This window comes from Watersipora subatra, chromosome 4 (assembly GCF_963576615.1).
Source record: "Watersipora subatra chromosome 4, tzWatSuba1.1, whole genome shotgun sequence".
NCBI classification, from domain to species: domain Eukaryota; kingdom Metazoa; phylum Bryozoa; class Gymnolaemata; order Cheilostomatida; family Watersiporidae; genus Watersipora; species Watersipora subatra.
The window spans coordinates 57129497-57142837 of NC_088711.1; the positions used below are offsets into that span (position 1 = coordinate 57129497).

The 13341-nt window shown below is 36.3% G+C and overlaps 1 protein-coding gene across 1 annotated transcript; it reads right to left on the bottom strand.

Annotated features, from left to right (window-relative positions):
* Positions 1 to 11054: 11054 nt before the first annotated feature.
* On the bottom strand, positions 11055 to 13168 carry LOC137395096 (small ribosomal subunit protein uS2-like). The gene is made up of 5 exons (XM_068081889.1): positions 13071 to 13168; positions 12658 to 12828; positions 12275 to 12480; positions 11706 to 11993; positions 11055 to 11432 (listed from the first exon to the last, which is right to left on the bottom strand). Exons 2-5 carry the CDS (start codon positions 12788 to 12790, stop codon positions 11136 to 11138), a joined length of 924 nt encoding a protein of 307 aa, XP_067937990.1. The 5' UTR covers positions 12791 to 12828; positions 13071 to 13168; the 3' UTR covers positions 11055 to 11135.
* Between the last annotated feature and the right edge of the window lie 173 nt (positions 13169 to 13341).

A 13341-nucleotide genomic window follows, 5' to 3' on the forward strand; every position in this document is an offset into this window, starting at 1 on the left:
AATTATACCATATACTTAACTTTATATTTATGAGAACAAACTTCAAAAGTTTGAATGAATGAGCAAAAGCTAGCCAACAGAAGTTCAAACGATCAGTCAGCTATCCTTGTCTACATCAGTAAATCAACAATAGTGTTTGAACTACCTGCACGGTATTTACGCAACTCATACACTCATATGTAACTAGTTGTTCCAAATTTTGTACAGCTGATGAGGAAATACCCTGAATTTGAAAAAAGTAGTACCTTGAACAATCTTCTCTTGTAGAGATTTGTGTAGAGCTAGAAAACTAGATTACACTTTTCAATCATCTCAATCGACTATGTGACAGGGTTTTAATAAGACGCATTCAAAACAGCAGCCAGAAAAATAAACACAAAGTTATGTAACCACACAAGGCTCAACTCATTAATGTACCCAATGCCTGTACACACATGCCACACATGCTACATGTACATTTATAAAGTTTCAGTCATTGAACATAAAGAAAGCCAAATTAGCCTCAATAATCTATATGCTATACCAATTTTTATAGCTGTTTAGCGGTTTGTGTTTTTTAATCAACATCTTTTTAATTTCAGTCGAATTTCTTGATTTTACTACTTACAGTACAACCAAAAACTAGAAGAGCTCATTTTAATTCACTGTCAATAGTGACCAGTGTTGAGAAGTTTTTATTTATGTCATAAAACGCCATATCGCTAAAAGGGAATCTGCAATGTATTCCCTTGTTGAATACAAGTAGCTAGAGAGAGTCACTACTGAATTATATCACACAAGTAGATATACTCGGCTTTGCCTGGCTGGAAACTACAACTCAAATTTCTAATGTTTTTCTTGATTTTATTTTTGTACACCTATAAAAAGAAACCGGCATTACATGAAACTATTTAGGTGTAATACACTTTAATCAAATTGAACTTTTTCAGTTAATATACGTATCATTATATTTTTTGTCCATTCTCAGCAGCCATTACTATTATGAAATTGTATGTAACCTCATTTTCCTTTACAAAAATGTCCATGTTGGCCCTAACACCCGTTAGGGGTGGTGACTCCTAAAAACCTAGGGGAAGTATCTAAAATCCTCATTAAAAACTTCAGACCGTCCTGTTATCAGAAAGTTGGTTTCTAAGGGGAATATACACAAACAAATGCATACATGAAATTTCGCTTATTTATTAGATAAATGTCCAAGTATTAAAATGGTTTTTGCACAAAAAACTTATTTTTTTAACATATACTACATTTACCATTTTAACTTTTAAACTTCATATCTTGAGAAAAGTGTTTTGTGCAGCTCAAACAAATTAAGAGAAAAAAGAAACAATGAGTACATGGAAGTATGTGTATAAAAAGGTTACTGTTGCAGCAGAAGCACGCTGTATTTAAAGTATTGATGGATAATACTGGTACCTCTCGATACTGGTACAACCGTAAAACTGAGATATCTGACTATCTTTGTCAGATACTTGGTCTGACCAAAAGAGGAGATAATGTGTAGATAACTCCTACTCCAGATAATACAAAAACGGAAAATGTAGAGGCAATTCCTACTCCAGATAATACAATTATTCACATGAAAAGTATTTAGCTTTTACAGATTCATCGAAACTGGAAATATGAGTGTAACATAACATTTGTAATTGAAATGGAACATTTGAAAAATACAAATTAAAAAACATAGGTAATGGTAAAAAATTAGCTATTAAAACATAATTCAAAAAAGTAACAAAAGCGAAAGATAATATTAATTAATAATGAAAGGCGCACATTTGGCATGTGCAATTGCAAAAGAGGTATACAGTATATGGTAAACACATAGAGAATAATAAGAAAAGCCTTGTGGTTATGCGTGATTGTTATTAGACTTACGATTTGAATGCTGCAAGTATAAATCTACTACGAAGGTGATTTTTCGTTGCAAAAACTTTGTCGCAGACAGAGTTTTTGCAACGAAAAAACAGACAAACGACAGACAAACGGACAGACAAACGACAGACAAACGGACAGACAAACGACAGACACACAAACATTGAAATTTAAATATATAGATTATACACTGTAGATATACATGGAAACTAACTTGTAAAAGCAAATATCTGATCTGAAAAGTCAAACACACTATTATGATTGACTAAAATTGTAAACCGATTGAAGTTTAAGTTCTGATATGTTATTGCGCAAGTAGAAGACAGTCTATTGCTAAATGTGGGTCGTTTTCGGTGGAATGCATTTCTATGAATTGTTTTTCTTGGCGCACAGTGTTTTATGAATAAGCTGTAGTTATTGAAATATCTGCCATCAAACTATATATCTCAGATAACAAGCTTTATCTTACTTTTATCTTTATATGCTAACAAAAGAAGCAATCTTACTGATTAAAATAGCTTTTCTTTAAGATATCAACGAACTTTTTAGACCTCTTTTAGATCACTGGAACCAACCTGATTGAGCTACATGTAGCTCAGAAGAAATTTGTAAAATTATCGAAAACACAAATTTGTGCAGTCTTTTAATCAAATTAGCATGTAATGCATTCTGTAAATTAAGCTTTGTAAAAAGAGCCAAAAAAGAAAACTAAAAACATCAGAAAAATTAAAAAGAGAGGAGACTGATTCAAACTTATTTGTAGGTTGAAAAGATTTATGATTACATACATGTGACTTACTTTTTATAAATGTACAATGTTCTGATCAACTTGTTACATACAATGATAAAATAGGCATTGTAAGACCAGCAGCTGTATAAAGAGCAAGAACAATGGCAGGTGTAGTTTGCTAGTTTGATGTACATTGTACATTACATGAACTTCAAAAACATTAATGACAGCTTCGTTAAATTTGAACATAAATGCCTTAGAATAAAGGCTATACAGTTGATCCCCTACTTATGGTCAATATATGACGTTTCTAGCGCAGAAGAACAATTTTTCAAAGCTTTTTAAAGCAGTTTCATTAGTGAAGGTGAAGAAGCTAATAAATGAAAAGTAGAGTAAATGAAAAAAGCCGTTAAAATATAAGAATAATAAATATATAAGCTGTTAAGTTAAATTTTATCAAATCTGAATTGAAATAAATTAAGTCAAGTATTTCTTTTCAACCTTTGCTCGGCCAACTCTACACTCACTTGTTATTAAAATAAAAAAACACAAATACCAGTTTTTGTGGTTCCAACTTTAGTAATTTAGATTTTCAAGTTAAGATTTAGATTTTACCATTATTTTTCTTTTTGTATAATGCCTTTGTTTGAATGTTATGTGTAATTCCTAGCAACATCCGTTAAATATCTATAGAAAATTTTTAGGTTGTGGAATAAACTTTGTCAAAAAAGCTGCTTCAGTGTATGTGTTTTGTGTGCTAAAGTACTACAGTTGAGTCAATTTTTATTAATTTTATTTTTTCCGTTATTGTGGCTAACAGTACTAGTATTTGGAAATCACTCATTATGGGTCACAGACTAAAAAGCTTTGCCATGCATTTTGTCAAATAAAAATTGTAGGTTAAATCTTTTTGATTGAATATACAACAAACCGTCGGGTCATCATCTTTTCATTTCCAGTTATTATAGATAAAAATTAATCAATGTTGTCACCCGAACATATTTCTGCAATACAGGTTTCAGAAAGTTTTTATTATTAGATTTCATGTACATCCTGACAATATTTTGGGCAGTGATATTGATTCTGAATATTTCAAACTCTTTAAATGACTGAATCTTTATTTAATTTAAAAAAAAAACACTTATTCTTGCAAGTCTTTGTCAGTAATATTAGTTGCACTACTAATAGTAATGAAAACATACTTTTTACAAAAATTGCTACTAAAGTCAATAAACTGCCACCAATTCGTTATTTGAATTAACTATTACTAGAGAAAACTTACTAGATGTAATCTGACTCTAATGCTTGTATTAGCACTTGCTAATAGGCTACATTAGCACGAGTGAATGTGGGTTAACTCTCTCTCCCTCTGAGTTCCCTTTCCTGTAAGGACGTAAGCAATCATGGTTCTCCCCACTTCCTATAGGCTAACCATGACTATTTTTGGCAGATTCCAGTGGTAGTTTGCTATTCCCTTCTGTTGCAGATTGCATTTTATAATTATTATTTCAGCACCTTACTGTTTTGTATAGCAAGTTGCGCTTTCTACTAATATATTAGCAGGCGCACGGCCTATATGCGCACGGCCTTCTTTGGATTGGCCATGCCCGAAAAACACACCCAAATAAATACCAAAGAGTAATGTTCAACTTTACTCTGCATGCGCGGCCTAAAACACTCAATCTCATTCTTCATATCATAATTACTCACCTTCTGTTGAATGTTTTTATTGAGACACTATCTCAAGCTAGCTGGCCATTGGCTCACAGATGAGCTCCTTGCTTTAACAGATTTTGTTTTGAAACCTGCGTGGATGAGGAGGGTGGTTGCTGCCACCTTCTTTATTCATGCTGGAGCGCAGATGGGGGAAATGGTCTGGTCACCCAACAACCTGACCAGTAGGGCAACTGCTAAGTGAATAAGAAATGTGCTCGTCAGTGCAACATCTTGATATGATTTAAGAGAACTTCAATATGTAGATGTAGGATAAAACTCTTGCTTTGTGAAAAAGAAAAAGCATTTGTTAAAAAAGATTTTGCAAGTAATAATTTGGTCGAAACGAGCAAAGAATTTTCATAGCAAAAGAATTACCGTAAAACCCTCTATTGAACACCACCTCTATTTAAACGCCATCTCCAATTGACCGCCACTTTGAGAGATGAGGTTGAAAAATGGAGTGCCACTCTCTAATTGAGCGCCACCTCCATGTGACCACCACTTTGACATTATTTTATCTTTACGAGCCCATAATACCAATTGATCGGTAGAAGTGTCTACAAAACCATATCAACAACGAATCGTTTACATTAATAACAATTAATTCTCTCGTTGGCCAATTCCAAAGCTTTTCGTTTTTTTTGGTTAAAACTTTAAAAGCAAAACCATAGAAATAATTAATAACAGTCTCAGGTTAACAGTAGTTCATAGTTTAATGTGGTCTTTCTACTTTGAAGTACATGTATATAAAGCCGTTTACATTTATGATGGTAGACGAGCGACTAGTTTTAGGGTCAAGGTTATGTTTAGCGAGCAAGACTTTTACTCATTGCATTTGTGCTAAATGCAATGAGTGAAAGTATTGCTCTGCCAAAAACTTGTTTGGATGCTAATATTGACTAGTTCAGTAGTGCAGAAAAAGAGTTGCAGTCAGAGAACATCGTGGAAGGTATTGGACAGCCAGAAGAAGCTCGTTCCATCGGAAGCAACAATCAGAATGCAGCTATCCGAGCAAACGATGCAAATATTTTTGTTTTAAAAACGTTAATTATTGTTTTTGCATGTAACATAAGTATGGTTCGTTTATGTCACTTGATCACAAATATGTATTTGTAGCATTTGATGGATTATCATTATATAACTTATAAATTTGCGGATTTATAGCATATTATTTAATAGCATCCTTGCGGTTATCTTAACATGGCTTGCAATGGCTCAATGCTCATAACTCCTCTTCTATTGGACATAAAAAGCTAGTTTTGGCTGCAAACTGTTGCAAACATATCAATGAGTGCAATGAGCTTTTATTCAACAATAATAAATATAGATATAAAATAAAAATATGTTTTCAAATTTAAAATGAAATAAAAAAATTTAAAGCTCCAACAAATTGCAAAGCAAGGTCCAGGCTATAATGTCATCGCAGATTGATTGCAAGCAACAGATAGCAACTACATGTAGTAGAGATATTTCTCGGTTTCCCAATGCATGTTTTATTTAAAGAACTGACAAGTTAGAGGTAAGTTATCAGATTTATTGCATTCAAAAGGTTTAACGTCGCTCCACCGGAAAAGGAGGGCAACATATAGGCGACATTCGCTTCACCCGGAAAATGGCTAAATTTATCTCCCCAAAGTTCTGACGATCCGTTTGAAAAATACAACACCAGCCTCTATTTGACTGCCACCTTCAATTGACCGCCGCTATAGAGGATGGGTGGAAAAATAGAGCGCCATAGCATTAAATTAGAGGTTTTATGGTAGATGAAATAGACCTGCATAAACTGAAGTTTATTACAATGAACAAATCACATTTTGAAGAGCTGCATACTAAATTTATATTAATGAATAACTCTTTACCTACAATGGCAATGCTTCTTGTGTTATAATTTCTTGTGTTATTTGATTTCTTATTTAGTTGTAATTTGGTGATTTCTATAAAACCTCGTAACGGATAAACTATATGGATGGTAGAGAAACCCCATGGGTTAACAGTATAGCCCATGATCCATGAGGTATCAACCATCACACCACAAATCGAAAAGCAAGTGAATGCAGAATAAATAAAACGGCATACTTCAATGATATGTAGCTGATAAATGATTAAAACAGTTGGGAATAGTTCATGCTTGTTGCTTGAAATCGGCATAGCACTCTGCATTACGCAGCAATTCAACTTGAATAAAGCTTGCTCTCACAGCTCACATTGGTAAGTTTAGCAATACTGACAGTAGCGTACTGAAATTGACCATTGGCAATAGTTAATTGCCAGGCTAATAGAAGGCAACTACATTGCATGTCACTGTTTATAAGCCGATTTTTAATCTCAGTTTGTGAGTCTGTGTTTCAGTGTCCAGCTCTAGCTATTAAAATCTTGAAAGGAAAAATCCATATCGCGGAAGATTTGATCTCGGAATCTCTCTTTCCCCAGGCGATAAGCTAACCCATTGAACTATGCAAGATTGATGGATTCATTGGGGGATATGAGTTGTTGTGTCGGTTAAAATGCGCATAGCGACCCTGCATTACGGTACAACGCAACATCAGTAATGCTTACTCAAATTAGCCATTGGCGATGTGCCAGACTAATGGCAAGCAACTACATTACCTGCAACCATAGATATAGTAAACCCTAGATATGCGAATGATCAAAACAAGTGAGGCCTATAATTAGCATGACGCAACGTCATGGTGATGTGCAAAGCAAATCAGCTGATCTATTAACTCCTATTGACTTGGCACTAAAAACTGCTCAATTTTTCCATAGTTTGTGCATCTGAGACTGCATATTTTATTGAAAATATGTAAAACTTATATGCGGTAATACTTCAACTTACGAGTGCCCTAACGTAGGAGAAACTTGAGGTACGAGCCAGCTTTTAAGCAAGTTTTAGCACTAAAATACGAGCCATGTTTGAAATACGAGCACATGAGACAGTTGCCAAGTATGTCGGAGGTGTTTTATGAGAACAGCATCACTCTGTATTTTTCAACTGCTCAGATTATACTTTTGTACCATGTTTTTTGTGCGCGATTTTCAGTGCAGAATTATGTGAATTAAAAGTACCGTGCGTAGACCGAAAGTTTGCCAGTAAAAGGATAGATAATGCAAAGAAAAAGCGAATGATAAAAATTGATATTAAATGGAAAATTATTGAAAAATATGCAAAAGATGTATGCGTGATTGAGCTTGCTCAACAATATGACAGAAATACATCCACAATTATCAAACACAAGGATTATATTCAAGGCATTTAGTCTGCAAAAGGACTAACCATGGTTTCTAAACGATGCAGCGATCTTCACGACCACTGATGGAGAGACTGCTCAGGTTTTGGATAAAAGACAAACAATTGGCCGGTGACTGCGTAACTGAAACGATGCTACGTAAAATGGCCGGTGCTATCTGTCAAGACTATAAAAAATAGACATTCGGACAAGTTGGCTAGCGGTCGTGCATTAACCCTTGGTGACAACAACTGTGTTCGTCCTGATCGCAACACGTTGAAAGGGCGACAAAGGCAAACGTCCTTAGATAGGTTTCTCTTAAAACGGTCAGCTGGTCGTGAGAACGAAACAAAAAAAAATTAGCTAACCAGCGAGAAACTTAAAACTATGAACGCCGAAGAAACTTTAATTACGTTAAGTTAAAGATTAAAGTTTGCTTTTAGGTTTGCTTTTAATTTTGTCTTTTAAGACTTGGATAAAATCTAAATTTATCAAAGTCAACTGTTGTAATGGAGGATAACTTATCTCTCCCTCTCTGGCAAATGCTAGCGTTAGCCGCTATTGTATGTATTTAATTTTACATTTTAATTAATCACATTTCCTTGCATTATTTTTATTTGTTGCTTTTTGAAAGCATGTGGTAAGTTAGGACAACAACCAACATGTTCTTTCTGTTACAATATATTGTTTTGAGTGTTTTATTTGCATTTTTAGAGTATGAAAACTTATCAATATATATTTAATTGTTCTATATATAAATAAATTGCACCAACATGCGAGTAAATTGACCTACGAGCTCAGTCTCTGAACGCATTAAGCTCGTAAGTCGAAGTATGACTGTAATGACTTTGGATGAGAAAGGCAAGAATCTTACACACATGGTAATGAATAATACCAATGATTTAGAAGCTTCTATATTATTGATAATACAAAGAGTGACCAAATAGAAATTAAACTAATAACAAACTAATGAATCAAATGAGGTTTAGAAGCAGTTACGCTGGACCACTGTATTAAACACCCATTAGACATGACTGAAAATAACTAGACGAGATAGTTTTTGTCTAAGGTTGGTTGAACTAGATTCCTGCTTTGAAGTAGCATAGTGTTTTCTGATTTTAGTATAGCGATTTACTATAGTTTTGAGTAGACTGTTGGCATGCACTGTACATGTAAAACCTTGATGGAGGTTATGTAATAAGACATATATGTTACTGTCTGTGATGTTACTTGTTTAAAAGCTTTCTGTGTGATACCACAGCTCTCCATGTGTGAACGTAGGCACTTTTCTGCAGCAATTCATATTCGGCCTATCAATCTGGTCACCAATCCTCCTCTGTTTTTAACTGAGATTAGGGTTGTCATCACTATTTCTACTTCCCACTACTTCGACATCGGTCAAGAACTTGATACGCTCATCACATTTGAGTTAGAAAAAAATCCTCATCACCGAACTCCTCATCTTCACCTTCCTCAGCTTTTGTCTCTTCTTTCTTTTTCTTTCTAGCCAGAGAATGTAGCAGGAGTTGGCCAGTTTTTTCAGCCCTGCTCACATCCAGATCAATACAGTTAACATTGGTGTGATATCTGCTTTTATGAACGGCGCTCGAAGTGCAGATCTAAAGCACTGCACATCCGGGTTATTGTTATAGCCACCCTTAGATCGTATTGTGGAAAACAGAATCTCAATGTGATCCTGGTTGATCTTAAAGGTTAGGAAGTAGTTGATGTAAGGGTAGTTGCTGAAAAGATATTGAGTAATGTCATGTACAGATTTGGCTGCTGACTCAAAACCAATGACGAAATGATGATCATTTTCCTATTATTTTCCACTAGCAGCTTTCAGCTTGGTGTCCTTAATCGGCATAGATAGCTTATGATATTGTTGAGAACTTCTTGTTTTGAGTTGAAGTTCTGTTATGGGCAATTCAGGATATACCTGGGGTGTTGTGGTCTCTTCTGATGACATTTCACTAAGAATTTGGTCTTATTGTTATGTTTATGACTTAAAAACTAGCATACCAAGCGTGCTTCCACTACTAAACTTATTGCTCAATTGAAGGCTTTGACGCTGTGATGCACATCACTACGACGTAACGTCGTGAAAACAACAGCCAATTATAGGCCTCACTTTTGCTCCATTGTATTGATAGCTATTCGTCAATCTAGGGTTTACTATATCCATGCCTGCAACTATTCATAAGCGGTTTTCTAACACCCGTGCAACATCGAGCATTCGTGTCGTGCATCTATATAGGCCTATTGTATTTTCATCAGCTATCAATTGAGAAGACAATTCCTAAAACGAGGTCAGCTTGAGATTCATGGTCAAATTTATTACAGATGCCCAGGGTTGATACTCTGAACGAAACACCCACCTGGCTAGGCCCAGACTTGGATTTTGTACCCCCAATCACCTGGTTGGTTAATTTGAAATACACCCCCTAAACACTGGGAGCTCGCAAGGGGGGCCCAGGTTCCACACCCCGCTAATCATCCAATATGATTCAGAAGCTTTAAAAATAATTTCCACTGGACCTATAACATATGTATCCCCAGTGTGAAGAAAGCTATGAGAAACATGGGCCCTTTCACTGGCTTGACCGTGGAAACCCCCTAGAGTAGCAAACTCACTGACAGTGCCCCATGGTATGAAAACCCCACCTAACACGTGATTTTGGGCCGAGGTTAATGTTAGGGGGTATCAACCCTAGGAATAGATGTCGCATATACACATTGAAATGAGGGTATTCCATTTAGTTAGAACCTAAGACACAATAATAGTGTAGTCATACATTACATTCGAGATACTTCTTTACAGCATGAACCATTACACAAGGCGGTTACAGGCTTGCTTCTGATGAACAGATGGCAATTAAAATTCTCACACCGTTTGTTTTACAATCGGCAAGTCTTGATATTATTCTCTTAAAACCTGCATGTAATCGATGACTGACCACCACACACTTTTTGTACTATCCTACAAGATGAAAATGTAAGAAATCTTGGCAAGTATTTACACCATTACCGCTCTAGTCTTCATGAGCATGCGACTCAAGGCAAACTAGGTAGTTGATCCTACTTTGTATGCTTTATTCGACTAAGGAGCAGAACGGACTTCTTAAATGAAGTATATGCAGCTTATTCTGCCATGGCTAGTATTTAGCAATTCTGTACCGTACAAGTTAATGAGCATCTACCACCCAATAACTAAGGGTACAATAATTGAGCTTGAAGATCGGATTAAGTATGTAGCAGCATGCAAATAATATAGCTTTCGATCTTACAATTACAGACTAGACCAAAATTTTCAGTACCAAGACTAGCCAGCAATATATTGTGCGGATTGCATTTGTCAAATGCATCAAGATTGACAACCAAGCCTAGGCATGACTAGTCACAAGAGACTCTAAAGCAGCCCACGTATTAATGAACCAGATATGTTTTGTTTCTGATGCATACCTTAGCAAACTTTGAACTTGATCTGACTGAGAGACAGGATGGCGAGCTAGATTTTCAAAATTTATTAAAAACCTGTCTACACATAGTAGAATTACAAACAGAGCAATACATCACAAGAGCTGTCTCTTCTAACTCCAATTCTCGCCAGCTGCACCTCCCCATTGATCACTACCAGGAGCGGGTGTAGCTGACCAGTCCTCTGTTGCAGGTGGTGCTGTCCATTCTTCAAAATTGGCTGCAGGAGCAGCACCTGGTGCGGTCACAGGGGCACCAACAGACGCTCCAGACAAGGATGTAGGCTGAGGCTCAGCAGCCCAGTCTTGCTGTGGCTCTGCCATTTCTCCAGCCCAGGTATCTGCAGCGGGGAGGGCATCTTGAGCTGCATACTGAGCACTTTCCTTTGCAGCCTGTTCTTCCTTTTCAATCTAAGACAAAGAAAACAATCTAGTAATAATTGTTTACAGTTTACAAAGATTGTGTCAGAGTGACAAAAATGTCTCAGTAGTGACTGGCATCATTTACTGACAGCAGAGAAGGTGACCAGGCAGACCACCACAACTGTTAGATAAGTCGCAAATTACCACACATCATTGACAAATTAACTAACCCAACAGAACGCAAACACTAATAATCTTTTGCTATATTAAATAAATACAAACACGTTTACAATATTGGAGAGCTGCAACAAAACAACAAACCTCCTCAGGATCTCTATAGAAGTACAGATCAACCATAACTTCCCATGGAACTTCTCGAGAAATGGTGCCTCGGAGTCGCAGCACTTCTCGAGCCAAGAACCACCAAGCGAGACCAATTGAATGGAAAGTCTTGTTGTTAGTTGGTATAGCAATGTCCACAAATCGGAGAGGGGTATCTGAATTGCACAGGGCAATCACGGGGATGTTAACATAAGATGCCTCACGTACAGCTTGATGGTCGGATCTTGGGTCAGTAATGACCAACAGACGGGGCTCCCGGAAGTTTTTCTACAAAATCCAAGCATAATATAAATTTACATTCTCTTAAGCGTTGCCAAAGCAATTACAATGTCAGCAATGTTCAGCACACTGTTCGCAGCACAGATAATCAGTTGACAGACAGAATATCATCATAACATTGCACAATAATTCTGGTGGGATATCAGGTCATCAAGCCTCAGTCTCACCAGAAGGCATTTATAATAAGGAAACCCATTTTAAGAGATGTAGTTGTCAATCAACATCAACATTTGTTTCTCTTATTAGGTGCTAAAATTTGTATAACCAACCTGAATGTAGTTAGTAAACGTGCCAGGAGTGAATCTTCCAGCAATAGCTACTGCCCCAGTAGCGGCAGCGTACTTGAGAATAGCACGCTGTCCGTAAGGACGCGATGACACGACGAACACATCAGCTGGGTTTTCAATGGCAGCGATGGCTCGAGCAGCCAAGACAAATTTTTCCCACATCTTTCGCATGTTGAACACATACACACCTAAAAACAGACATGTCACTCATTAGAAAACTAACCAAAAATTTTCAAGTTGAATAGAATATGTACAACAAGGTTTGCTCAGCACTAGTTTGCAGCATTATTACTAAGATGCAAATTACCAAAACATCATAGCATGGATAACGAGACTAAGGTTATACCCCAAAATGTAACGCGTACCATCTGGTCGTCTCTTGTATACATATTGCTCCATTTGAAAATCTACTTGCGATGTTCCAATGTGAGATCCGCAAGCAAGGATCTTCTTGACATCATCCTCCTTTAAGGAGAGCGCCTCACACGTTCCCGACATCTTGAACAGTCAGTAATTAGGCAGTTACGGCAACTAACCTGCAAAGTAAAAACCCTACTTCAATAGCTTGACAATTAACCTACAACAACCATAACGGGTGCTTAAGAACGCCCATCATAGACTTCACAAACATTTGTAAAATCGTCTCGTTAGCACAAATAATAGGTCGAGTTTTATATAATAATAATATGAAACAAACATAAGATAAAAAAACCACTATACCATCGTATAACAACAACAGCTTCAATATATACTAGAGAAAATTACGAGAATTACTTACTGGACACCTAATGCCACTAGGAATATGACGCTAAAAGGAAGAGAAAGGGTTTGCAAAGAAAGAAAATTTGTTAGCAGCGTAGATACTTAGTAATAAAGGGGGCGAGTACTGTAAATAAAAAAATATTTGTTAGGATATGCAACTAAGGTCATTCAAACTATCTTCTGTAGCCTTTGATCTTTAATATTTATTCCTTTTCCTCCGAAAGTGCGGCAGCCTATCGTTGAACTTTCTGGTTTTGCGGAAGCTCATGCCTAAAACGTGTTATAAA